Below are 27868 nucleotides of genomic sequence, written 5' to 3'. Positions count from 1 at the left end.
TGCCCCCACCATGATCACTGTAGGGATGATATTGGGCAGGTAATCCAGTTTTGATGCTTAGAATTGAGGCCCAAAACACTAATTTTAGTTTTATCAGACCAGAGAATCTTGTTTCTCACAGTCCTTTTTTTGCAAACTTCTTGCGGCCTTAATGTGTTATTACTGAGGAGAGGCTTCTTTCTGGCCACTTCCATAAAGCCCAGATTGTGGAGGCTGTAGTGATGATCTTCTGGGCGTTTCTCTCATATGCACATAGGATCTCTTGAACTCAGCCAGAGTGAGCATTGGGTTCTGGGTCATCTCTTATGTAGGCTCCAATTACTTAGTTTGGCGGTACAACCAGCTTTAGGAATAGTCCTGGTTGTTCCAAACTTCCTAAGTTAGAGAATTATGAAGGCCACTGTGCCTTCTTGTACCCTTCTACAGATCTGTGTCGACACAATCTTGTCTTTGAGCTCTACAGGCAGCTACTTCCCCCCTCATGGCTTGGTTTTTGCTCTGATATACTGTCGGCTGTGAGACCGTATATAGACAGGGCTGTGTCTTCCCAAATCCTCTCCTATCAGCTGAACTTACCACAGGTGACTTCAACCAAGGTGGAAAAACATTTCAGAGAGGATGAAAAGAAATGAGAGGAGCCAGAGCTAAATTTCAAGTTCATAGTAAAGGGTCTGATTACTTATTTCCATACAAAACTGTAGTTTTTCTTCTTTAATAGATTATAAAAAACTCTTTTCACATTCTATTTTTGGGGTATTTAGTGAAGATAGGGAAAATCTTTTTTCAATATACCACAAGCAACATAAAATGTGAAAAACTGAAAGGGTCTGAAGACTTTCTAAATGCAGTGTAATGTATTAGAAGGGGTGCTGTATAGTGCTAGAGCAGTGTGTGATATTATCAGTATATAGATATCATTATACAGTGTGATTATTATCAGTATATATAGATATCATTATACAGTGTGATTATTATCAGTATATATAGATATCATTATACAGTGTGATTATTATCAGTATATATAGATATCATTATACAGTGTGATTATTATCAGTATATATAGATATCATTATACAGTGTGATTATTATCAGTATATATAGATATCATTATACAGTGTGATTATTATCAGTATATATAGATATCATTATACAGTGTGATTATTATAAGTATATATAGATATCATTATACAGTGTGATTATTATCAGTATATATAGATATCATTATACAGTGTGATTATTATCAGTATATAGATATCATTATACAGTGTGATTATTATCAGTATATAGATATTATACAGTGTGATTATTATCAGTATATAGATATCATTATACAGTGTGATTATTATCAGTATATATAGATATCATTATACAGTGTGATTATTATCAGTATATATAGATATCATTATACAGTGTGATTATTATCAGTATATATAGATATCATTATACAGTGTGATTATTATAAGTATATATAGATATCATTATACAGTGTGATTATTATCAGTATATATACATATCATTATACAGTGTGATTATTATAAGTATATATAGATATCATTATACAGTGTGATTATTATCAGTATATATAGATATCATTATACAGTGTGATTATTATCAGTATATATAGATATCATTATACAGTGTGATTATTATCAGTATATATAGATATCATTATACAGTGTGATTATTATCAGTATATAGATATCATTATACAGTGTGATTATTATCAGTATATATAGATATCATTATACAGTGTGATTATTATCAGTATATATAGATATCATTATACAGTGTGATTATTATCAGTATATATAGATATCATTATACAGTGTGATTATTATCAGTATATATAGATATCATTATACAGTGTGATTATTATCAGTATATATAGATATCATTATACAGTGTGATTATTATCAGTATATATAGATATCATTATACAGTGTGATTATTATCAGTATATATAGATATCATTATACAGTGTGATTATTATCAGTATATAGATATCATTATACAGTGTGATTATTATCAGTATATATAGATATCATTATACAGTGTGATTATTATCAGTATATATAGATATCATTATACAGGGTGATTATTATCAGTATATATAGATATCATTATACAGTGTGATTATTATCAGTATATATAGATATCATTATACAGTGTGATTATTATCAGTATATAGATATCATTATACAGTGTGATTATTATCAGTATATAGATATTATACAGTGTGATTATTATCAGTATATAGATATCATTATACAGTGTGATTATTATCAGTATATATAGATATCATTATACAGTGTGATTATTATCAGTATATATAGATATCATTATACAGTGTGATTATTATCAGTATATATAGATATCATTATACAGTGTGATTATTATCAGTATATATAGATATCATTATACAGTGTGATTATTATCAGTATATATAGATATCATTATACAGTGTGATTATTATCAGTATATATAGATATCATTATACAGTGTGATTATTATCAGTATATATAGATATCATTATACAGTGTGATTATTATCAGTATATATAGATATCATTATACAGTGTGATTATTATCAGTATATATAGATATCATTATACGGTGTGATTATTATCAGTATATATAGATATCATTATACAGTGTGATTATTATCAGTATATAGATATCATTATACAGTGTGATTATTATCAGTATATATAGATATCATTATACGGTGTGATTATTATCAGTATATATAGATATCATTATACATTGTGATTATTATCAGTATATATAGATATCATTATACAGTGTGATTATTATCAGTATATATAGATATCATTATACAGTGTGATTATTATCAGTATATATAGATATCATTATACAGTGTGATTATTATCAGTATATATAGATATCATTATACAGTGTGATTATTATCAGTATATATAGATATCATTATACAGTGTGATTATTATAAGTATATATAGATATCATTATACAGTGTGATTATTATCAGTATATATACATATCATTATACAGTGTGATTATTATAAGTATATATAGATATCATTATACAGTGTGATTATTATCAGTATATATAGATATCATTATACAGTGTGATTATTATCAGTATATATAGATATCATTATACAGTGTGATTATTATCAGTATATATAGATATCATTATACAGGGTGATTATTATCAGTATATATAGATATCATTATACAGGGTGATTATTATCAGTATATATAGATATCATTATACAGTGTGATTATTATCAGTATATAGATATCATTATACAGTGTGATTATTATCAGTATATAGATATTATACAGTGTGATTATTATCAGTATATAGATATCATTATACAGTGTGATTATTATCAGTATATATAGATATCATTATACAGTGTGATTATTATCAGTATATATAGATATCATTATACAGTGTGATTATTATCAGTATATATAGATATCATTATACAGTGTGATTATTATCTGTATATATAGATATCATTATACAGTGTGATTATTATCTGTATATATAGATATCATTATACAGTGTGATTATTATCAGTATATATAGATATCATTATACAGTGTGATTATTATCAGTATATATAGATATCATTATACAGTGTGATTATTATCTGTATATATAGATATCATTATACAGTGTGATTATTATCTGTATATATAGATATCATTATACAGTGTGATTATTATCTGTATATATAGATATCATTATACAGTGTGATTATTATCAGTATATATAGATATCATTATACAGTGTGATTATTATCAGTATATAGATATCATTATACAGTGTGATTATTATCAGTATATAGATATCATTATACAGTGTGATTATTATCAGTATATATAGATATCATTATACAGTGTGATTATTATCAGTATATATAGATATCATTATACAGTGTGATTATTATCAGTATATATAGATATCATTATACAGTGTGATTATTATCAGTATATATAGATATCATTATACAGTGTGATTATTATCAGTATATATAGATATCATTATACAGTGTGATTATTATCAGTATATATAGATATCATTATACAGTGTGATTATCAGTATATATAGATATCATTATACAGTGTGATTATCAGTATATATAGATATCATTATACAGTGTGATTATTATCAGTATATATAGATATCATTATACAGTGTGATTATTATCAGTATATATAGATATCATTATACAGTGTGATTATTATCAGTATATATAGATATCATTATACAGTGTGATTATTATCAGTATATATAGATATCATTATACAGTGTGATTATTATCAGTATATATAGATATCATTATACAGTGTGATTATTTTCAGTATATAGATATCATTATACAGTGTGATTATTATCAGTATATATATAGATATTATACAGTGTGATTATTATCAGTATATATAGATATTATACAGTGTGATTATTATCAGTATATATAGATATCATTATACAGTGTGATTATTATCAGTATATATAGATATCATTATACAGTGTGATTATTATCAGTATATATAGATATCATTATACAGTGTGATTATTATCAGTATATATAGATATCATTATACAGTGTGATTATTATCAGTATATATAGATATCATTATACAGTGTGATTATTATCAGTATATAGATATCATTATACAGTGTGATTATTATCAGTATATAGATATCATTATACAGTGTGATTATTATCAGTATATATAGATATCATTATACAGTGTGATTATCAGTATATAGATATCATTATACAGTGTGATTATTATCAGTATATATAGATATCATTACACAGTGTGATTATTATCAGTATATATAGATATCATTATACAGTGTGATTATTATCAGTATATATAGATATCATTACACAGTGTGATTATTATCAGTATATATAGATATCATTATACGGTGTGATTATTATCAGTATATATAGATATCATTATACATTGTGATTATTATCAGTATATATAGATATCATTATACAGTGTGATTATTATCAGTATATATAGATATCATTATACAGTGTGATTATTATCAGTATATATAGATATCATTATACAGTGTGATTATTATCAGTATATAGATATCATTATACAGTGTGATTATTATCAGTATATATAGATATCATTATACAGTGTGATTATTATCAGTATATATAGATATCATTATACAGTGTGATTATTATCAGTATATAGATATCATTATACAGTGTGATTATTATCAGTATATAGATATCATTATACAGTGTGATTATTATCAGTATATATAGATATCATTATACAGTGTGATTATTATCAGTATATATAGATATCATTATACAGTGTGATTATTATCTGTATATATAGATATCATTATACAGTGTGATTATTATCTGTATATATAGATATCATTATACAGTGTGATTATTATCTGTATATATAGATATCATTATACAGTGTGATTATTATCTGTATATATAGATATCATTATACAGTGTGATTATTATCAGTATATATAGATATCATTATACAGTGTGATTATTATCTGTATATATAGATATCATTATACAGTGTGATTATTATCTGTATATATAGATATCATTATACAGTGTGATTATTATCAGTATATATAGATATCATTATACAGTGTGATTATTATCAGTATATATAGATATCATTATACAGTGTGATTATTATCAGTATATATAGATATCATTATACAGTGTGATTATTATCAGTATATATAGATATCATTATACAGTGTGATTATTATCAGTATATATAGATATCATTATACAGTGTGATTATTATCAGTATATATAGATATCATTATACAGTGTGATTATTATCAGTATATATAGATATCATTATACAGTGTGATTATTATCAGTATATATAGATATCATTATACAGTGTGATTATTTTCAGTATATAGATATCATTATACAGTGTGATTATTATCAGTATATATATAGATATTATACAGTGTGATTATTATCAGTATATATAGATATCATTATACAGTGTGATTATTATCAGTATATATAGATATCATTATACAGTGTGATTATTATCAGTATATATAGATATCATTATACAGTGTGATTATTATCAGTATATATAGATATCATTATACAGTGTGATTATTATCAGTATATATAGATATCATTATACAGTGTGATTATTATCAGTATATATAGATATCATTATACAGTGTGATTATCAGTATATAGATATCATTATACAGTGTGATTATTATCAGTATATATAGATATCATTATACAGTGTGATTATCAGTATATAGATATCATTATACAGTGTGATTATTATCAGTATATATAGATATCATTACACAGTGTGATTATTATCAGTATATATAGATATCATTATACAGTGTGATTATTATCAGTATATATAGATATCATTACACAGTGTGATTATTATCAGTATATAGATATCATTATACAGTGTGATTATTATCAGTATATATAGATATCATTATACAGTGTGATTATTATCAGTATATAGATATCATTATACAGTGTGATTATTATCAGTATATATAGATATCATTATACAGTGTGATTATTATCAGTATATATAGATATCATTATACAGTGTGATTATTATCAGTATATAGATATCATTATACAGTGTGATTATTATCAGTATATATAGATATCATTATACAGTGTGATTATTATCAGTATATATAGATATCATTATACAGTGTGATTATTATCAGTATATAGATATCATTATACAGTGTGATTATTATCAGTATATAGATATTATACAGTGTGATTATTATCAGTATATATAGATATCATTATACAGTGTGATTATTATCAGTATATATAGATATCATTATACAGTGTGATTATTATCAGTATATATAGATATCATTATACAGTGTGATTATTATCAGTATATATAGATATCATTATACAGTGTGATTATTATCAGTATATATAGATATCATTATACAGTGTGATTGTTATCAGTATATATAGATATCATTATACAGTGTGATTATTATCAGTATATAGATATCATTATACAGTGTGATTATTATCAGTATATATAGATATCATTATACAGTGTGATTATTATCAGTATATAGATATCATTATACAGTGTGATTATTATCAGTATATATAGATATCATTATACAGTGTGATTATTATCAGTATATATAGATATCATTATACAGTGTGATTATTATCAGTATATAGATATCATTATACAGTGTGATTATTATCAGTATATATAGATATTATACAGTGTGATTATTATCAGTATATATAGATATCATTATACAGTGTGATTATTATCAGTATATATAGATATCATTATACAGTGTGATTATTATCAGTATATAGATATCATTATACAGTGTGATTATTATCAGTATATATAGATATCATTATACAGTGTGATTATTATCAGTATATATAGATATCATTATACAGTGTGATTATTATCAGTATATAGATATCATTATACAGTGTGATTATTATCAGTATATATAGATATCATTATACAGTGTGATTATTATCAGTATATAGATATTATACAGTGTGATTATTATCAGTATATATAGATATCATTATACAGTGTGATTATTATCAGTATATAGATATTATACAGTGTGATTATTATCAGTATATAGATATCATTATACAGTGTGATTATTATCAGTGTATATAGATATCATTATACAGTGTGATTATTATCAGTATATATAGATATCATTATACAGTGTGATTATCAGTATATATAGATATCATTATACAGTGTGATTATTATCAGTATATATAGATATCATTATACAGTGTGATTATTATCAGTATATATAGATATCATTATACAGTGTGATTATTATCAGTATATATAGATATCATTATACAGTGTGATTATTATCAGTATATATAGATATCATTATACAGTGTGATTATTATCAGTATATATAGATATCATTATACAGTGTGATTATTATCAGTATATATAGATATCATTATACAGTGTGATTATTATCAGTATATATAGATATCATTATACAGTGTGATTATTATCAGTATATATAGATATCATTATACAGTGTGATTATTATCAGTATATAGATATCATTATACAGTGTGATTATTATCAGTATATATAGATATCATTATGATAATATCTGGTTGTGTTGTATACATTGTACAGCTGTTGATGTAGGTTGTATTTTAGTTACACATGTATAATGTAGATAGGTTACTATGCAGGAGGAGGAGACTGTGGGAACACAAGGACGATTGTGTCAGGCAGAGGGAGCAGTCGTCATAGCAGGACATGTGGATAAGGGAATGTATCTTTGAGAGTCTTACTGGGATCAATGGATATATAAATCAGCAGGGATCGGAGACCCCACCAAGTTGGAAAATAGCATAGTCATCCAAGATTGTGGAGCGGGAGACTTCACAAGAAAGAGACCACAGCTTTTCCTGGACTGGAGGATGAGAGATCATCAATTTTGGAAGAAAGATCTCTCTACATGGCAGGCGGTCTATATAGAGAAGAGACTGTTTTGTGAGGAGCAAGAGAGAAGAGACAGAACGTGTGTGAGAGAAGAGACAGAACGTGTGTGACAGAAGAGACAGAACGTGTGTGAGAGGAGAGACGGACCGAGTGTGAGAGGAGAGACAGACCGAGTGTGAGAGGAGAGACAGACCGAGTGTGAGAGGAGAGACGGACCGAGTGTGAGAGGAGAGACGGACCGAGTGTGAGAGGAGAGACGGACCGAGTGTGAGAGGAGAGACGGACCGAGTGTGAGAGGAGAGACGGACCGAGTGTGAGAGGAGAGACGGACCGAGTGTGAGAGGAGAGACGGACCGAGTGTGAGAGGAGAGACGGACCGAGTGTGAGAGGAGAGACGGACCGAGTGTGAGAGGAGAGACGGACCGAGTGTGAGAGGAGAGACGGACCGAGTGTGAGAGGAGAGACGGACCGAGTGTGAGAGGAGAGACGGACCGAGTGTGAGAGGAGAGACGGACCGAGTGTGAGAGGAGAGACGGACCGAGTGTGAGAGGAGAGACAAGACAGACAGAGTTTGAGAGAACAGAGGTCTTTCCAGGCAAGAGGAAAGAGACAGAGGTGGTGTGAGAGAAAGGAGGCAGGAGAAGGGTCTGAGGGGACGTCCGAGAGAGAGTCTCCAGCTGGAGAGGGATAGAAATAAATTGGGGTACTAAAAGAGTGAACAGAGACAGTGCAGGATCTGACATATGAGAGAGACATGGGTCTAAGTGATGAGCCCTGGTGATGAGCCGGTGGTGGGGTCTATACCTGCACATGTGCTGCTGCCGCTATGAACACACATGTGGATGAGATGATGATTCACTAAGAACTCTGGGGATGTAGTAAGAAGAGTAACGGAGGAGGAAGACGATAAGTGCTCACAACTTCCAGCTGAGATCTCACTCTACAAGGCGGTCACCATGCCGGACATCAACTACCTGCGCTCCGTGTCCTGGGGATACATCAAGGTGGGAATCCTGACACACTGGGGAGCTGACGTCTGGAATTCTATTGTGTGTGTGGATGTATGGAAATCTATAAAAAAATATATATATATTTATATATATGAGGTAGACGCCAGTGACCATCTCATCTTCTGAAGCTTATATATTGATGGGATGACCATCATCTTTACAATTCTCTACCGCTAGCCCTAAATACTTCTCTACCATGCAGCGCAAGTGAAGCATTGCGCAATATTTTTGCGACTCGAGATAGGAAATAATTATTCTAGTGCAGGTAAATGGAAATTGCATGATTGTGGAAAGTGATTGTAGCATCATTAGCTCAGAATCCACAATCAGCTTCAATCTCATCTGCTGAGCAATGCATGGACTCATTGTGCAACCTTGATGGTGGCCACGCTTCATATCTAGTGCAATCATACATTGTGATACCAAATAAACACATACAGCGGTTCCTGTTGTGCATCGTGATGCTCACTTTTTTTTAAATCTTGTGTTATCAACTTAAAAATGACAAAACTGCAAAACTTTGACAAAGTACATCTGTATAAGTAGAAGATACTTTGCTCGCACTCTTTTTTTCTTTTGGTCTTTATTCTTAATTTTTATTCTTTCATCCGCAGTTCAAGAGAATGCTGAACCGTGAGCTGACCCACTTGTCTGAAATGAGCCGTTCTGGGAACCAGGTCTCAGAATATATTTCCAGCACCTTTCTCGGTGAGTTGCGTTTTCGAAGTGCTTATAGTTTTGGCGGTGACATAGTTCCGGGTCCCTTCAGGGGTTTACCTTGAGGGGGTGATAGGACATTGGAGCATCTGCTCTGGGTCAACCAATGAAGTGTTGGTATAGATCAGTGTTTTCCAACCTGAGTACCTCTAGTTGTTGCAAAAATACAACTCCCAGCATGCCCAGCTGTCTGGGCATGCTGGCAGTTGTAGTTTTGCAACAGCTGGAGGCACCCTGGTTACGAAACATTGATATACCATAGTTACATGGTTAGGGAAACTAAATCTTTGGCCTCCGAAAGGAAAACCTAGTTATGACTCTGGTCAGGGTCTATGTATCTTTGTTAGCCATAGACATATTGACATTTTTTAGTTCAAGAGCTTTAAAGGGTTACTCCGCTCCCCAGCGTCCGTAACATTGAGTTCCTAATGCTGTGTGCGGGCTTCCGTGTGCACCCCCGCCCTCCTCGTGGCGTCACACAGCCTGCCCCTTCAATGAAAGTCTATGGGAAGGGGGCGTGACAACTGTCACACCACCTCCCATAGACTTGCATTGTGGGGGCGGGACGTGAAGTCACATGATGGGGAGTGACCTCATGATGGGGCGAGCGTGAACACGGAAGCACGCTGGGTAGCGGAGTAACCCTTTAGGTGTTGTCCTTAGAAAGACTGTTTTATGAATTCTCATTGTGGAGTGACACCAGTGAGTGCCAAAAATCTGATGCTGTAATGGAAATCAGCCCTTTGTGCGCTGAACCCCTGGAGAGCTTGTGCTGACACTGAGGAGTCAGTCAGAACAATAAGAGGTGCAACTTAGGAAGTGGTTTATATATAATATTTAAAGGGGTACTCTGCTGCCCCAGCGTTCAAAACATTTTGTTCGGAACGCTGGGTGTGGTCTTCTGGGGCGTGGTGTTATGTCACGAGGGGCGTGTCCGTGACGTCAGAACCCCCGCAGCCAGCATCCAGCGTTCGGAACAAAATGTTCTGAACACTGGGGCAGTGGAGTAGCCCTTTAAGTCCACTAAACGTGCCTTCATATATCTTATTGTGATCAGGTAGGAATCATACTGGTCAGATTTAATGGAGTCTTAAGTTATCACTAAAATTTTATAAATCTACAGTAGGATTTTAGAAACCTGAATCTATTAAACCGGCCATTGATTTATTTAGTCTTTGTAAAAGTCCTTCGGATTTCCATGGAGATGTCTGGTGTGACAAAGTCCAGAGTCTCCTTCCAGATTTCTCTGGGGAATCTATAAACATTAGAAAAGCAAAACAACTTCTACAAAGCTAAATGAATGGAAAGTCAATGTATTATATTGGGGTTCGGCAGTCTAGTTATCACCATTATCATTAATGTATTGGGGCAATAGATATCTAAAAAACGCAAAATGTGCGCTATTCGTGTCCTCTTGAAAAGGGGACGGGTCCCCAATTATTCTGTAGTTCAGAAAACTGCAAGGTTTAGAAACAGTTCATTGTACCCTAATGTCTGCCCAGGCGTACATAGGAGAGAGGGGTCCCCATAGCAAAGGTTGAAATGAAACCCCTATTACGGCGTCTGATTTTGCGCCTCCCCAGGACAGGTCTGGTGTTTGTTTCCTTTCCATGACCCATTGGTTGGGTCTCTTCGGAGCTCCCATAGCAAATCAATGGAGCGTGTGCTCCTCACTCTGAGTCGGGTCCCTGAAGGTAGGAGATAAGTTCATTTTGGCTGCAGTACCCCTTTAAGCAATCATGATAGGTGATAAAGCTTTCATTATTTAATCAAAAATATGTTTACACGGGGTCCAGCTCCCTCCCCACAAGGACATTCATCTAGTCAAGGCCAAGTCTTGGTCTTCCTCTTACTCCTCCTGTTAGTCCACACTTAACCCATCCCAGTCACCGGTCAGACCCTTCACAGCTCCCCCATCTCCGGGCCCTTAGTACATAGATTTTATTTATTTATTTTTCTTGCAGTCTGGGCCCTCAGGGACTTCCCTTACACAGGATATAATGACCCCGGGGTGGTCAGAAGGTTTTTGTAAATCATTCTTCTCATGCAGACAAAAATTCAGTAATCCCATCGTGTATTAATAATAACCTCTGACGCAGGACTGATGCGAAACGCGCTGGAAATTATTTATGTCTGCCGGTCTTAAATGTATATTTAGTTTTTGCCTTTAAAAAAGTCCCAGCTGTGGGAAACAGGGGAGCGGCGTGTGCCGTCTCGTAGGCTGGATTAGTTTACGATGAGACATCTGTGTAGTCAGACCAGAGCCTTATGACAACTGGAAAGCAGCAGGCTAAGACTACAACTCCCACCATCCCCCCCTGAGAGCCTGAATGCCTTCCCCAACCCCAAAACATAGTAAATCACCAAAACTGACTCCCTTTATGGTTTCTAACCAGCTCTCCTAAATATCTAAATTGCAAAACACTCCCTAGTGTGAAAATGCTATGACCCCGTTCCTATATAGCTGAATATTTAGGAAGATTTGTCTTTATTTGTCAGGACTGGCCGACTGGCCCCCAATAGGAGAGGGGGGGGGGGGAAGAATAATCGGGCACTTGGATTTCAACATGCCTGATGTATTAGCCCTCAGAATAGACAAGCAACCCTAAGGCTATTTTCACACAGCGGAATTTCTGTGCGGAAATCCTCCGAAAAATTCTGCTCAGAAATTCAGCAATATTTACTGCACATTGAATTGAATGGGGATTCCGCTGCTTAGTTCACATGGCAGAAACTCTGCTTTCTGGACGCTGCAAAAACATTGAACATGTCTTTTTTATTTTCTGGATTCCATTGGAAGTCAATGGGGCTTTGATTTTCATCAGAATTCTGTGTTTTATGCACACCAAAATTATGCAAAACTGAAAAAATTCCGCTGCAAGTTTTTAAGCAGAATCACGGAATTTCCACTGTGCGAACATAGCCTTACCCCATAGCAGTAAACAAGAAGGGATGATGCCGCATTCACTGCGTCCATCGCTGGGTCAAGGAAGGCACATGGAAGGAATGAGGGTGGAGGAGAAGACGGGGGCTCTGCCCCCGTCTTCTCCTCCACCCTCATTCCTTCCATGTGCCTTCCTTGACCCAGCGATGGACGCGGTGAGTGCAGGATCATCCCTTCTTGTTTACTGCTATTGCTTGTGCTCTTTTCTCTGATCCGTGCACCACCCATTACCATCCATTTATTATTTTACTGTTCGGTTGCATCCATATATTTCTCTCCTGTTCTCATTTTATGAATGAACTGTGCCTCCCGTTACTTGGATAGCCTTACCCCACCACTCTCTGTATTGGAAACAAATGCCGATCGTACAGGTTATGGGAGGATCGGGAGAGAGCTGTCGGCCAGACATGCATTTAGTTGACCGCTATCCAATATAAATGGCTTACTTTAAAATGCTGGTGGCCACATCGATTGTCATCCAGATTTCCCAGAAAAAAAGATAACAAATATTGGTGGAGAAATGCCAATTTGCTAATTTTACCATGTGAAAGATCTGCAAACATAGTGTGCTGTGGGTTTTGAACTCTGTGTACTGCTTGTTGTTACTATAGGTAGTGCTGTGAAATCGTATACTCACTTACTGCCAGGGTGGGGAGGGGAGGATTGGCAAAGCTGCATGGAGTTAAACCAGAAACTACTAGTGTAATGTTCGCAGGACAGATGGAAGTGTTAATAATGCCGTGTAAATAGTGCAATCGCTTCCCATAAGACACATGATCTGATCATAGTAACGCATTGTGGGGCTAGTAAACTGGACGTTTTCACCGTCCTTCCTGTAAGATGGCTATGAGGAAACTTAGAACAGCTGTCCCCGATGCCCTATAAATGCAGAGTCCCCCTCCCGCTCCGTGCCTTCAGAGCATCTCGTGCTCCTTGCATAGCAGACCCATCCATCACTTTCAGGAGTCAATGGAGTTGCCTTTGGTTCACCTCCTCCTGTCCTTACCGACCTACCTCTTGAGGTTCGGCGTATCTGCATTAGAAAATAGACGCAAAGTCTTCCAAGAAAAAAAAGTGACCTTAGAGCTTCGAAAAGGTATATTAGGTATTTTTGTGGAGTTTATACGCAGCTTATACTGAGGAAGACGGTAAATATCACGGACTTGTGTTTTCCAGACAAACAGAATGACGTGGAGATCCCTTCCCCAACACAGAAGGAGCGGGAGAAGAAGAAGAAACAGCAAACCATGTGCCAAATCAGTGGCGTCAAGAAGCTCACCCACAGCTCCAGCCTGACCAACTCTACTATACCTCGATTTGGAGTGAAGACCGACCAGGAGGAGCCTCTCGGAACGGTACGGTCTAGCACATAAATTTGGGAAGGGGGGGGGGGGTGCAAATGGAATCACTTGTGTTTTAGGACCCACCTCTGAATATGTCAACGACATGATAAAAACTGTGAGGGTGCATGAGCTAAGACTAGTGATGAGCAGCAGGGGCCATATTCGAATTTGCGATATTCCGCAAATATATTGACGATTATTCGTCCTATGTTTGCGAAATTTGCATATTCGCTATGTTCATTCACTTTTTTTCGCATGGAAAATTTGCATGTGAAAAAAACCCCCACAAAAAACATGAAAATTTGCATGGGAAATTTGCTTAAAAATTTGCATGTGAAAAAAAAAAGGAATATTTGGCATTACGAATATATAGCGCTATTTTCTAAATATTCGCAAAATGCCGATATTCGTGATAAAAATTTGCATGGAAAAATTTGCATGTGAAAAAAAACACAAAACATGAAAATTTGCATAAAAATTTGCATGTGAAAAAAACAAAAAAAATATACGAATATTCGGCATTACGAATATATAGTACTATATTGTAAATATTCGCGAAATGCCGATATTCGTGATAAAAATTCACTTTACGAATATTCGTGTTCAACACTAGCTAAGACCTTCACAAATGAAAGGCTTTCAAGTGGTCTATACTGGGCCTAAACACTTTCGGCATGGCTATAGGTAATAACAGGCTGGTGGGGCCTTCCCAGGAGGTGATGTCCTTCCCAGGAGGCGATGTCCTTCCCAGGAGGCGATGTCCTTCCCAGGAGGCGATGACCTTCCCAGGAGGCGATGACCTTCCCAGGTGGCGATGTCCTTCCCAGGTGGCGATGTCCTTCCCAGGTGGCGATGTCCTTCCCAGGTGGCGATGTCCTTCCCAGGTGGCGATGTCCTTCCCAGGTGGCGATGTCCTTCCCAGGTGGCGATGTCCTTCCCAGGTGGCGATGTCCTTCCCAGGTGGCGATGTCCTTCCCAGGAGGCGATGTCCTTCCCAGGAGGCGATGTCCTTCCCAGGAGGCGATGTCCTTCCCAGGAGATCACCACAAACCAGGGTTGATACAGGGCTACTGCAATAACCTCCAGGTGATAGAATACATAAGAGCACCACAGTTTGCCATAGTTTACCTCAATGTTTCCCAACCAGGGTGCCTCCAGCTGTTGCAAAACTACAACTCCCAGCATGCCCGGACAGCCGAAGGCTGTCCGGGCATGCTGGGAGTTGTAGTTTTGCAACAGCAGGAGGCACCCTGGTTGGGAAACACTGGTTTACCTAAATGCTATACATATCACTAAGCACTGTCTTTCCATCCACTAAAGCAGTTTCTCCCAATCAGTTGCTCAGAAGCCATTTGTGGCCCTTGAACCTCCAAACTATGGCTCTCCTCATATGTTGCCACCTCCTGGTTAATTTGTGCCCTAGTGACACTTTTTGGTTTTTCATAGCCCTGCTAAAACTTGGTACCAGAGTCAAAACTATATCACAGGTACCTTACAACAATAGGGTAAGCACCATAAACCCAATATCCAGTCAATATTTCTTACTTTTATTAGTAGAGCAGCTACAAAGAATGTCTTCCTTTTGGAGGACCTGCATTATATGAGCAGCACATTGATCTTTGTGGCAACTGTGTAATTCCTCATTTCTCCAGTGGTGGTGCTGCAGAGAAGTTGAACAGTTCATGCTGAGTTTCCCTGCTGATCACTGGGGATCTGGGCAGCATATCGCCATGTTGTTAGCTTTTTTTTTTTTTTTTTTTCTCGGTGTCCTTCCTAACGAAAAAGGAATTATATGAAGGCGGAAACGACTTTTAGGGTCTATTCACACGTACAGTATTCTGAGCAGATTTGATGCGCAGGATTTTCTGCTGCAGATTTCAATGTAAACTGAATGACTGAACACAGCTTGAAATCCTGCGCATCAAATCTGCGCAGGATACTGTACGTGTGAATAGACCCTAAAAGGGGTACTCCGGTGCAAAACTTTTTTTTTTTTTTTTAAATCAACTGGTGCCAGAAAGTTAAACAGATTTGTAAATGACTTCTATAAAAAAAATTAAAAAAATTACCCTTCCAGTACTTTTTAGCAGCTGTATACTACAGAGGAAATTCTTTTCTTTTTGAATTTCTTTTTTTTGTCTTGTCCACAGTGCTCTCTGCTGACACCTGATGCCCGGAGAAAATCCCTATTGCAAACCTATGCTGCTCTGGACAGTTCCTGATACGGACAGAGGTGTCAGCAGAGAGCACTGTGAACAAGACAAAAAAGTCTAATCGAATTTCCTCTGTAGCATACAGCTGCTAAAAAGTACTGGAAGGGTAAAGATTTTTTAATAGAAGTAATTTACAAATCTGTTTAACTTTCTGGCACCAGTTGATTTAAAAAAAAAAAAATAAAATTATAATAATGTTTTCCACCAGAGTACCCCTTTAAAGGGGTTTTTCCATCATTAAAACGTAGATTGTGTCCTATATTTTTGTATGTGTCAAATTAATAAAAAAGAACTTTTTAAAGTGATGTAGTATTCCAGGAAATAGTTAAGGCTTATCTACAGGATCGGCTGCGCCACCAGCTGAGCTTGTTTAATGCCAGGGCTCATACCCCAGCCTATGTATAGGAGTCTGGAAATGTACATTTTTGCACATTTTATACTGTGTTATTGTCTTAATTTTTGCTATGATTCTTTTGCTATTTTCTTCCAGGAATTAGAAAATTTAAACAAGTGGGGCCTTAATATCTTCCGAGTTGCGGAATATTCCAATAACCGTCCGCTGAGTTGTATCATGTACACCATATTTCAGGTGAGTTGTATGTTAAGTACTGGGGCATAGGTGTTGGCCTAGAGCAGGGTTTCCCAACCAGGGTGCCCCCAGCTGTTGCAAAATTACAACTCCCAGCATGCCCGGACAGCCGTTGGCTGTCCGGGCATGCTGGGAGTTGTAGTTTTGCAACAGCTGGGAGCACCATGATTGGGAGACACTGACCTAGAGAATGGTTGGATGGTGATAGTGAGCGATCATGTAATGTCTTATTCATGGCTCCATGGCCTTCTTTTACCCATCGTGATGGCCAGGGGAGGTCATACACAAAACACTTGTTCAGCTGACAACTATTCCTTCTCAAACACATGCACATTCAGTTTAGCGGAGTGTACATGAGTTTTCAGTGAGAAGAGGGGGGTAAGCAACCGGCAGACATTGTCTGCTGGTGGCTTAAAGGGGTACTCCAGTGAAAAACTATAAAAAAAAAATAAAAAAAAATCAACTGGTGCCAGAAAGTTAAACCGATTTGTAAATTACTTCTATGTAAAAATATTAATCCTTCCAGTACTTAGCAGCTGCTGTATACTATGCAGGAAGTTCTTTTCTTTTTGAATTTCCTTTATGTTTGTCCACAGTGCTCTCTGCTGACACCTCTGTCCATTGAGGTGTCAGCAGAGAGCACTGTGGACAGACAGAAAGGAAATTCAAAAAGAAAAGAACTTCCTGTGGAGCATACAGCAGCTGATAAGTACTGGAAGGATTAAGATTTACAAATCTGAAAGAAAGGTGAAGTCCAGCACAGCGGCATGCAGTAAAAACGTATTTCTTTATTCAAGCTTCATATAGACCACAATATCAAAAGGTTTTTGATGCTGTTTGATGCTGTTGTCTATATGAAGCTTAAATAAAGAAATACATTTTTACTGCATGCCGCTGTGCTGGACTTCACCTTTCTTTCTTCATTGTACAAGACGTGTGGTCCACACATGTCCGTGACACAGCAGACGGGGTGGTGAGCTGGATTTTACCTTTATCTACATTATAATTTACAAATCTGTAAAACTTTTAGCCGCCAGTTGGTTTAAAATAATAGTTTTCTACTGGAGTACCCCTTTAATGGGCCCTGTTATATATACCTTTTGACATGTTGCAGGGACATGTCAAAAGTTTTGATCGGTTAGGGTCTGAGTGTTCAGGCCCCCAATGATCTCTAAATATAGCTGAGAGAAGCGTGCAGTTGAGCACTTTACTACCCAGTTCGATCTCCATATAACTGCATGAGACCATTTTTATTATAAGCCCATGGAGCTCATCTTGGGCATCAAGACGCAAGACTGAGATCGCTGGAGCTGGGGAGTGAAGCGCTTAAAGGGGTACTCCCGTTGAAAACTTTTTTTTTTTTTTTTTTATCAACTGGTGTCAGAAAGTCAAACAGATTTGTAAATTACTTCTATAAAAAAAAATCTTAATCCTTCCAGTACTTTTTAGGGGCTATATACCACAGAGGAAATGCTTTACTTTTTAGATTTCTCTGATGTCCTGACCACAGTGCTCTCTGCTGACCTCTGCTGTCCATTATAGGAACTGTCCAGAGCAGCATATGTTTGCTATGGGGATTTTCTCCTGCTCTGGACAGTTCCTAAAATGGACAGAGATGACAGCAGAGAGCACTGTGGTCATGACATCAGAGAAATCTAAAAAGAAAAGAATTTCCTCTGTAGTATACAGCCCCTAAAAAGTACTGGAAGGATTAAGATTTTTTAATAGAAGTAATTTACAAATCTGTTTAGCTTTCTGGCACCAGTTGATTTAAAAAAAAAAAAAAAAAGTTTTCCACGGGAGTACCCCTTTAACAACGTGCTTCCCCCAGCTATATCTAGAGATCGGAGGGGGGGGTGGTCTGAACACTCAGACCATGACTAATGAAACCAAAATACTTCAGGACCCCACAACACGGTGGGGATTATCTGAATTTCGCCCAAAGTGGTCAGTCACAGGCGGGGCTCAGAAATGTCGCTAACTATGCTACTAATAAGTTCAGTCTTCTTCTCCATTTGGTCTCCTTTAACCCAAACTTTTTTGGCTTTCCTTTTCCCACAGGAGCGAGAGTTGTGCAAGACCTTTAAGATCCCTGTAGACACACTAATAACTTACATGATGACCTTAGAAGATCACTACCATGCAGACGTGGCGTACCACAACAGCTTGCACGCCGCTGATGTCACGCAGTCCACCCACGTGCTTCTCTCCACTCCAGCATTAGACGTAAGCCCCCCCCCCCCCCCCCCCCCTGGAATTTCTCATGGTTGGATTGGTTAGAATTGTTCTTAGGCACAAAAAAGTGGTTTTACGCTTCTTTCACACTGCCGTTAGAACACGGCCGTCAAGAACGCCCGTCGGGAGAAAAAGACGGCACAATCAGTAATTTTTCTCCCACTATTCTGCCTGGTTCTCCCGATGGCTCTCCCACTATTCTGCCCAGCTCTCCCGACGGCCGTAACGGCCGTCGGGAGAGCCGGGCAGAATAGTGGGAGAGCCGGGCAGAATAGTGGGAGAAAAATAACTGATTGTGCCGTCTTTTTCTCCTGCTCTTCGTAATGGCGCCCGGCCACCCCCATAATAGTAAATGGGAGCCGCCGGGACCCGTTGTTCCCTGTCATGAAAATAAAAAAGAGACTTTGACTGCCGTTCTTCATGGGGAGCAATGGCAGTGTGAAAGGGGCCTTACCTAACCTACTCCTAAAAACAATGTTTTCTTCGCATTTTCGCTCTTGTTTTACTTGTACTTTATAATCTTGAGTTGTATGAGCGGCTCTGCTGGCATCCGCAGCAAGCCTTGCGCTTCAGCTTATCCATCCTTGTGCAACTTGGTGCCAGGGTATGGGTACTGCTGGGTACCAGTGGTGTTGTAGTCTGCTACAGAGTGAATGGTCATCTCCAGCATGGTCTGGAGGAATAAACTCAACCAAGGTATAGACTACATTTATATTGGTGGGTCTGTCATCTCTTAGGAGAACTTGCATGTTAACCCCTAGACGGCATCGGGCGTACATGTACTCCTTGCCTTTGGACTCCACGATCAAGGGCATACATGTATGTCCTGGATAATGAAATGCCTATGACTCTTGCTTTATAGGCAGTGCGTGGTTGCTATTATTAGTACCTGGGCACTCACCGCTAATGAGATACAATCGCTGCCTGTCATTAACCCTTTAGATGCCAGAATCTATGCCGATCACAGCATCTAAGGGAATAAATGACTACTACTGGTAAGCTCAGGGTCTCCTTGGATCCCCGTAACATGATTGCAGGGGTCTGATAAGCTAAAATAGTGCTGGAGGGTGTCTTTACCTGCCTCCAGGTCAACATTCTACAGATACAGCCCGGCTCTGGTAGGCTGCATCATTGTATTGCCGATCTACTGATCAATGCTATTCAATAGCATTATGCAGTGAATGCTATTTAAAGGGGTATTCCAAGAAAAAACATTTTTTTATATATCAACTGGCTCCAGAAAGTTAAACAGATTTGTAAATTACTTATTTAAAAAAAAATCTTAATCCTTCCAATAATTATCAGCTGCTGAAGTTGAGTGGTTCTTTTCTGTCTGGCAACAGTGCTCTCTGCTGACATCTCTGCTTGTCTCGGGAACTGCACAAAGTAGAAGAGGTTTGCTATGGGGATTTGCTTCTACTCTGGACAGTTCCCGAGACAGGCGTCATCAGAGAGCACTTAGACAGAAAAGAACAACTCAACTTTAGCAGCTCATAAGTACTGAAAGGATTAGGATTTTTTAATAGAAGTAATTTACCAATCTGTTTGACTTTCTGGAACCAGTTCATATATTTAAAAAAAGAATTTTCCTGGAATTCCCCTTTAAGTATTGCATATAATAGTCCCCTATAGGGATTTAAAAAGTGTAAAAAATAAATAAAATAACAAAAAAAAAAAAAAAAAAAAAGAAATTAAATAAAAAAAAAAGTCAAAAAAGTTTTTTTTTTAAATACTGTATATAAAAGCCCCTCCCTAGTACAAAACAAAATCATCTTTTTTTTCTTTCTCATTTTACAAAAATAAGTAAATAAGTAAAAAAAACATATTTTGAAAAGGTATAGACGACTGATTTTGTTTAATAAAAGTTTGACAAAGAAATTTTTTTTAGTAGTACAATAATAGAAACTGCATAAATTGTGTATTGTTCTGTTCAGATTGACCAACAGAATAAAGAGAACATGTAATTTTTTACCATAAAGAGCGCTGCCTAAAAACAAACCCCCCCCCAAAGTTTCAAAATTTAGGTTTTATTTTAAATATCCTCCAACAAATAATAAATTTTTGGTTTCACTGTTCATTACAAAGTACAATTGGCTGTGCAAAAACATGCCTCCTAGGCGAGGAGGAAAAAATGAAAATGCAAAAATGAAAATTGTGTGTCCTGCTTTTATGTTCCATTAACCCCTTACGGAAACAGCTCGTTTACCCTCCAGGCCAAAATGGGCTGCGTACTTAAACGGTACTCCGCGTCTCAGCGTTTAGAACAAACTGTTCCGAACACTGGAGCCGACGCCGGGAGATCGTAACGTCATAGCCCCGCCCCCTCAGGACATCACGCCCCACCCCTCAATGCAAGTCTACGGGAGGGGGCGTGACAACCGTCACGCCCCCTCCCATAGACTTGCATTGAGGGGGTGTGGTGTGATGTCATGAGGGGGCGGGGCTATGACATCACAAGCTCCTGGCGCCGGTGTGAGGTGGTTTTTTGCGCCCCCGTAGATCCATGCGTCCGCTCCTCCCCCAGCTCTCCGAACATTTCTGAAGCTAGAACTGGGGGAGAGCAGAGCAAGGGGAGGGAGGAGGTTCACGCCCCCTCCCTCATCTCCCCTCCCTGAGCTCGGCTGGACGCAGATCTCTACGGCACGCCCCCTCCCTGAGGACATAGATCTCCACGGCAGGTCCCTCCTTCATCTCCCCGAGCTGAGGACGTAGAGCAGTGCTCCCAATGAGCTCTATGTGTAAAGGGGGACATACTGTTCAGGCTAAATGTCCCCCTTTAGCCCGTATGTCCCCCTTTACACATAGAGCTCATTGGGAGCACTGCTCTAGGTCCTCAGCTCGGGGAGATGAGGGAGGGGACCTGCCGTGGCGATCTATGTCCTCAGGGAGGGGAGATGAGGGAGGGGACCTGCCGTGGCAATCTATGTCCTCAGGGAGGGGGCGTGCCGTAGAGATTTGCGTCCAGCCGAGATGAGGGAGGGTGCGTGAACCTCCTCCCTCCCCTTGCTCTGCCCTCCCCCAGCTCTAGCTTCGGAAATGTTCGGAGAGCTGGGGGAGGAGCGGACGCATGGATCTACAGGGGGCGCAAAAAACCACCTCACACCGGCTCCAACGTTCCGAACAGTTTGTTCCAAACGCTGAGCAGCGGAGTACCCCCTTTAAGGTGTTAACGGAAAATGCCATGTTGATTTCCAGATTAACCCTTGTCTAACCTATGGGTTTTTAGAACCTCAGATCAGTAAAGGTGTTGAGAAGAAAGACTCTTCTACTGATACCTAAAACGTTACCGACGACCTTACCTAGCAGTGTACAGGTCTGTGATGGAGTTACAGTCTATCATGAAAATATTAATAATGTACAATGTAAACAGATGGAGATGGCAACATGGACGTCACAAGTAACACAATCCGGCACCTGATTACGTAGACACATCCTTCTCCCTAGACCAGAGTGCCGACATCAAAACCCTCAGCCCATTCAGTCAGACGGAGTCATGTTTAATAATATATTAACATGAAGGGAAAGAGTCACTGCATGGGAAATATGATGTCTACATGTGTCCCTTATGTGCAGCCAGAAAGACATGACTTCTGATTGAGGTTCTCCAGCCACAGGTCAAGGCCTTATACCACATACATTATAACCACAAATTCCCACTTGGGCTGAATCAGCCCTCCAGGGACAAAAATCCCCTTTTAATAGGGATCTCCAACTAAAATTATTAATCTTTATTAATATTCATTTTAAAAAGCTTTTATAACCAAATAATGTGCTGAAACTTAATAATAATGTGCTTATTAAAATTACAGTACAGAAGTCACTTATAAGGACCAAAGTCCCAACTTATATTGTCATTAAATGACTTGGTCTGATTTCTCCTCACTGGGATCTTCTATATTTCATTCCCCCACTGGGGATATTCACTAGTTCAGACCAGTCAATATTTTTATTATTGTTGGTGACTCTGACTGCTCATTAAAATAATTAGCTATGAACACCCTACACACCCCCGACGTTTCGCTGAGCATAAGCAGCTTCGTCAAGGGTAAGGTGTAAGTGGCACATTATTTGGTTATAAAAACTTTTTAAAATGAAGATTAATAAAGATTAATAATTTTAGTTGGAGATCCCTATTAAAAGGAGATTTTTGTCCCAGGAGGGAAAGCCCAAGTGGGAATTTGTGGTTATAATTTGAATACCCTGGGAAATCCTTTGGGAATTTTATACCATGGACCACTGTACAACATGGTTGGCTTGTCTTCTATACCAATGTATCATTACTCTCTGTATAATAATCATCTGGGCACACAGAGCAGTAAAACTTTGTCCCCAATATAAAGCAGTTTGTATGTAAGATTCTTATGATAAAGTTTACAGTCATATTGCTTTAATAATTGTGGCTCCAACCATGACCCCCAGCATAATTTCATGCAATAGACTTAAAGAAAAACAAATTGTTAAATAATTAAATAACACACACACCTACCTAGGTAAACACATACACACAGAAAGAGAGAAATTCTTAAACACTTCCCGCACATAAAGATACTGTATCTGCACAAATAAATACACGAGATAAAATTACAAAAAACTGCATAAAGACTACACACATGTATAAAAGTAAATACAACAAAACAAATAAACACTACACACATATAAAGAGATACACAAAAACCTAAACACTACACACCTACACATAAACACCAAACACATATAAAGAGAGACCCACAAATACATAAACATTATGAACACATATAGTCTATGCACAGATTAAAAAAACACTAAATATACTTGTAAATAAACCCTGCACACACATACTAATAAATAAATAAAAAATAATATATATATATATATATATATATATTTATTTTTGGATACAATACACATACATAAAAGCGGGTAAACATAAATACAGATGCATAAAAAAAAAAAATCCATAAACACTACTCACTTTATAAATTCATACAACACAGATACACATATAGAACGTGCACACTAATACAGACCTGCCTAGACAGCAGTGTTCTAGGAACATGTTACTATTTGATAGTCGGCGACTGTTTGCTGAGGACCAGGACTTCACAACTAATTTACTGAAATTGTCGCACAACCTTTTGCACAGAACACTTGTAATCATCATACAACCCGTGAGGTTGTGTAAGCTGTGACGTCGCTGCGGAGCACTTGCCTTTGCTGATGCTTCCTTCAAAACCTGTAAAAGTGTCCCTCCCTACCATATATCCTATAGAAGATAAAGAAGGTACCTAGGGCCAGGATGTGACTACTACTGCACCCTCTATAGCTTTGTCTTTGTCACAATGTATATGATCCATGTTCAGTAACCCCCTCTCTGTCCCCTGCCAGGCGGTGTTTACAGATCTGGAGATCTTAGCGGCGGTGTTTGCAGCTGCCATTCATGACGTCGACCACCCTGGAGTTTCCAATCAGTTTCTTATTAATACAAGTAAGTGGATCCAGTGCAGATAAAGAGCTTATGTCCTGTGTGTGTCAATGGGAAAAATCTGCAGCGCACAAGTGGCTAAAGACAACGCAGAACATCTGTCCTGTAATACCAGGGGGCACAATCCCTGCTCCGCCATATGTGTAATAAAAGGAGTTGTAGGATTAGATAGATGACTGCAGAGCTGTATCACACTGCATATGGTACGTACAGCCTGGCTATGCCTCTACAGCACGGAATATACCAAGGACCACCAGGATCCTAGGTCTCTGGGGTAGGAGCACTGCCGGCCTACAGCTAGCTTTTAAGCTATAGTAGTTAGTGATACTATATTTTGATAGAGTGTAGGTCATGGGGATGACTTGTGGGCCACTATGGCCACATGTGGCACTCTGGAGCCCTGGTCCTTGACCGGTACCCTTTTTCTCACACTCAGATTCAGAGCTGGCATTGATGTACAATGACGAGTCGGTGCTGGAGAATCATCATCTGGCCGTGGGATTCAAGCTCCTGCAGGAAGAGAACTGTGACATTTTCCAGAACCTGACAAAACGCCAGCGTCAGTCGATGAGGAAGATGGTGATTGACATGGTAAGAAGACGCTGCTGGCTTCATATGTAGAAGATAGGCCTATGGGCCTCCCACTGGGTGTGAGGGCAACTACTACCTCCACATAATCCTATAACTCCTTGTGAAAGGTGTTTATAAGTCACTAGCTTCCCGGCAGGAATCCCTGTTCTCCATCATTCTGCTGGACACAAGCCAACATACACTGTATGACTGATCTGCACCGTACATTTCCTACTTCCCTTCAATAATACATGGGTCAAGCCCAATGTGGACACAGTCTGACTAACTCGCTGTCATAGGATTAAAGTTGGACAGGTGGGGGTGACAGGAAAATGAACCAGAGAGTGGAAATTATATTAAAGTGTACATGGCATTTAAAAAAAAAAATACTTTTGAGACGTCACAGCGACATGTCAAAAGTTTTGATTGATCAGGGTCTAAAATATATATAATAATATATTTTCTCTTCTAACCTTCCAGGTCCTAGCAACAGATATGTCCAAACACATGAGTTTGTTAGCGGATCTGAAGACCATGGTGGAGACCAAAAAGGTGACCAGTTCTGGTGTCTTATTGCTAGATAACTACACAGACAGGATACAGGTGAGTGCCAGTCCTTACATAATGGATGGGATGTAGGTTGTGTGTGTTATACATGATATTCATATTCCCCTATACAGGGAAACAGTCTACTGTACCATGTATATTTAGGACAGGTAGACAAAGCCAACAAGGGGGAATTGAACTTGACTGTTGATAATTTGAATAGTCCTATAGACACTTATATTTACTTTATTACCATATAGGCACTTATATTTCCTTTATAACTGTAGAGGCGCTTATATTTACTTTATTACCATATAGGCACTTATATTTACTTTATTACTGTATAGGCACTTATATTTACTTTATTACTGTAGAGGCACTTATATTTACTTTATTACCATATAGGCACTTATATTTACTTTATTACCATATAGGCACTTATATTTACTTTATTACTGTAGAGGCACTTATATTTACTTTATTACCATATAGGCACTTATATTTCCTTTATTACTGTATAGGTTCTTATATTTACTTTATTACCATATAGGCACTTATATTTACTTTATTACTGTATAGGCACTTATATTTCCTTTTATTACTGTATAGGCACTTATATTTCCTTTATTACTGTAGAGGCGCTTATATTTACTTTATTACCATATAGGCACTTATATTTCCTTTATTACTGTAGAGGCACTTATATTTCCTTTATTACTGTATAGGTTCTTATATTTTCTTTATTACTGTATAGGCACTTATATTTCCTTTATTACTGTAGAGGCACTTATATTTCCTTTATTACTGTATAGGTTCTTATATTTACTTTATTACTGTATTGGCACTTATATTTCCTTTATTACTGTAGAGGCACTTATATTTCCTTTATTACCATATAGGCACTTATATTTCCTTTATTACTGTATAGGCACTTATATTTACTTTATTACTGTATAGGCACTTATATTTCCTTTATTACTGTATAGATTCTTATATTTCCTTTATTACTGTATTGGCACTTATATTTCCTTTATTACCATATAGGCACTTATATTTCCTTTATTACTGTATAGGCACTTATATTTACTTTATTACTGTATTGGCACTTATATTTCCTTTATTACTGTAGAGGCACTTATATTTCCTTTATTACTGTAGAGGCACTTATATTTACTTTATTACCATATAGGCACTTATATTTACTTTATTACTGTATAGGCACTTATATTTCCTTTTATTACTGTATAGGCACTTATATTTCCTTTATTACTGTAGAGGCGCTTATATTTACTTTATTACCATATAGGCACTTATATTTCCTTTATTACTGTAGAGGCACTTATATTTCCTTTATTACTGTATAGGTTCTTATATTTTCTTTATTACTGTAGAGGCACTTATATTTCCTTTATTACTGTATAGGCACTTATATTTCCTTTATTACTGTATAGGCACTTATATTTCCTTTATTACTGTATAGGCACTTATATTTCCTTTATTACTGTATAGATTCTTATATTTCCTTTATTACTGTATAGGCACTTATATTTCCTTTATTACTGTATAGGCACTTATATTTACTTTGTTACTGTATAGGCACTTATATTTACTTTATTACTGTATAGGCACTTATGTTTACTTTATTACTGTATAGGCACTTATATTTACTTTATTACTGTATAGGCACTTATATTTCCTTTATTACTGTATAGGCACTTATA

At 36.8% G+C, this 27868-nt stretch overlaps 1 protein-coding gene across 7 annotated transcripts in view; it reads left to right on the top strand.

Moving 5' to 3' along the window:
* The window catches only part of PDE4A (phosphodiesterase 4A), a 1221221-nt gene that overhangs the window by 1182294 nt on the left and 11059 nt on the right, over positions 1 to 27868 (top strand). For all 7 annotated transcript variants that reach the window (XM_056570564.1, XM_056570566.1, XM_056570568.1 and 4 more), the window contains 7 exons: positions 10144 to 10237; positions 14367 to 14545; positions 17237 to 17335; positions 19397 to 19561; positions 24935 to 25034; positions 25468 to 25622; positions 26082 to 26204. In XM_056570564.1, the coding sequence (XP_056426539.1) occupies positions 10144 to 10237; positions 14367 to 14545; positions 17237 to 17335; positions 19397 to 19561; positions 24935 to 25034; positions 25468 to 25622; positions 26082 to 26204 (915 nt within the window). The remainder of the gene's footprint in view (positions 1 to 10143; positions 10238 to 14366; positions 14546 to 17236; positions 17336 to 19396; positions 19562 to 24934; positions 25035 to 25467; positions 25623 to 26081; positions 26205 to 27868) is intronic.

The sequence above is a fragment of the Hyla sarda genome, chromosome 4, assembly GCF_029499605.1.
Source record: "Hyla sarda isolate aHylSar1 chromosome 4, aHylSar1.hap1, whole genome shotgun sequence".
In the NCBI taxonomy this organism is placed as follows: domain Eukaryota; kingdom Metazoa; phylum Chordata; class Amphibia; order Anura; family Hylidae; genus Hyla; species Hyla sarda.
The sequence above is the reverse complement of the archived record's forward strand: the minus strand, read 5'-3'. Positions and strand labels throughout refer to the sequence as shown.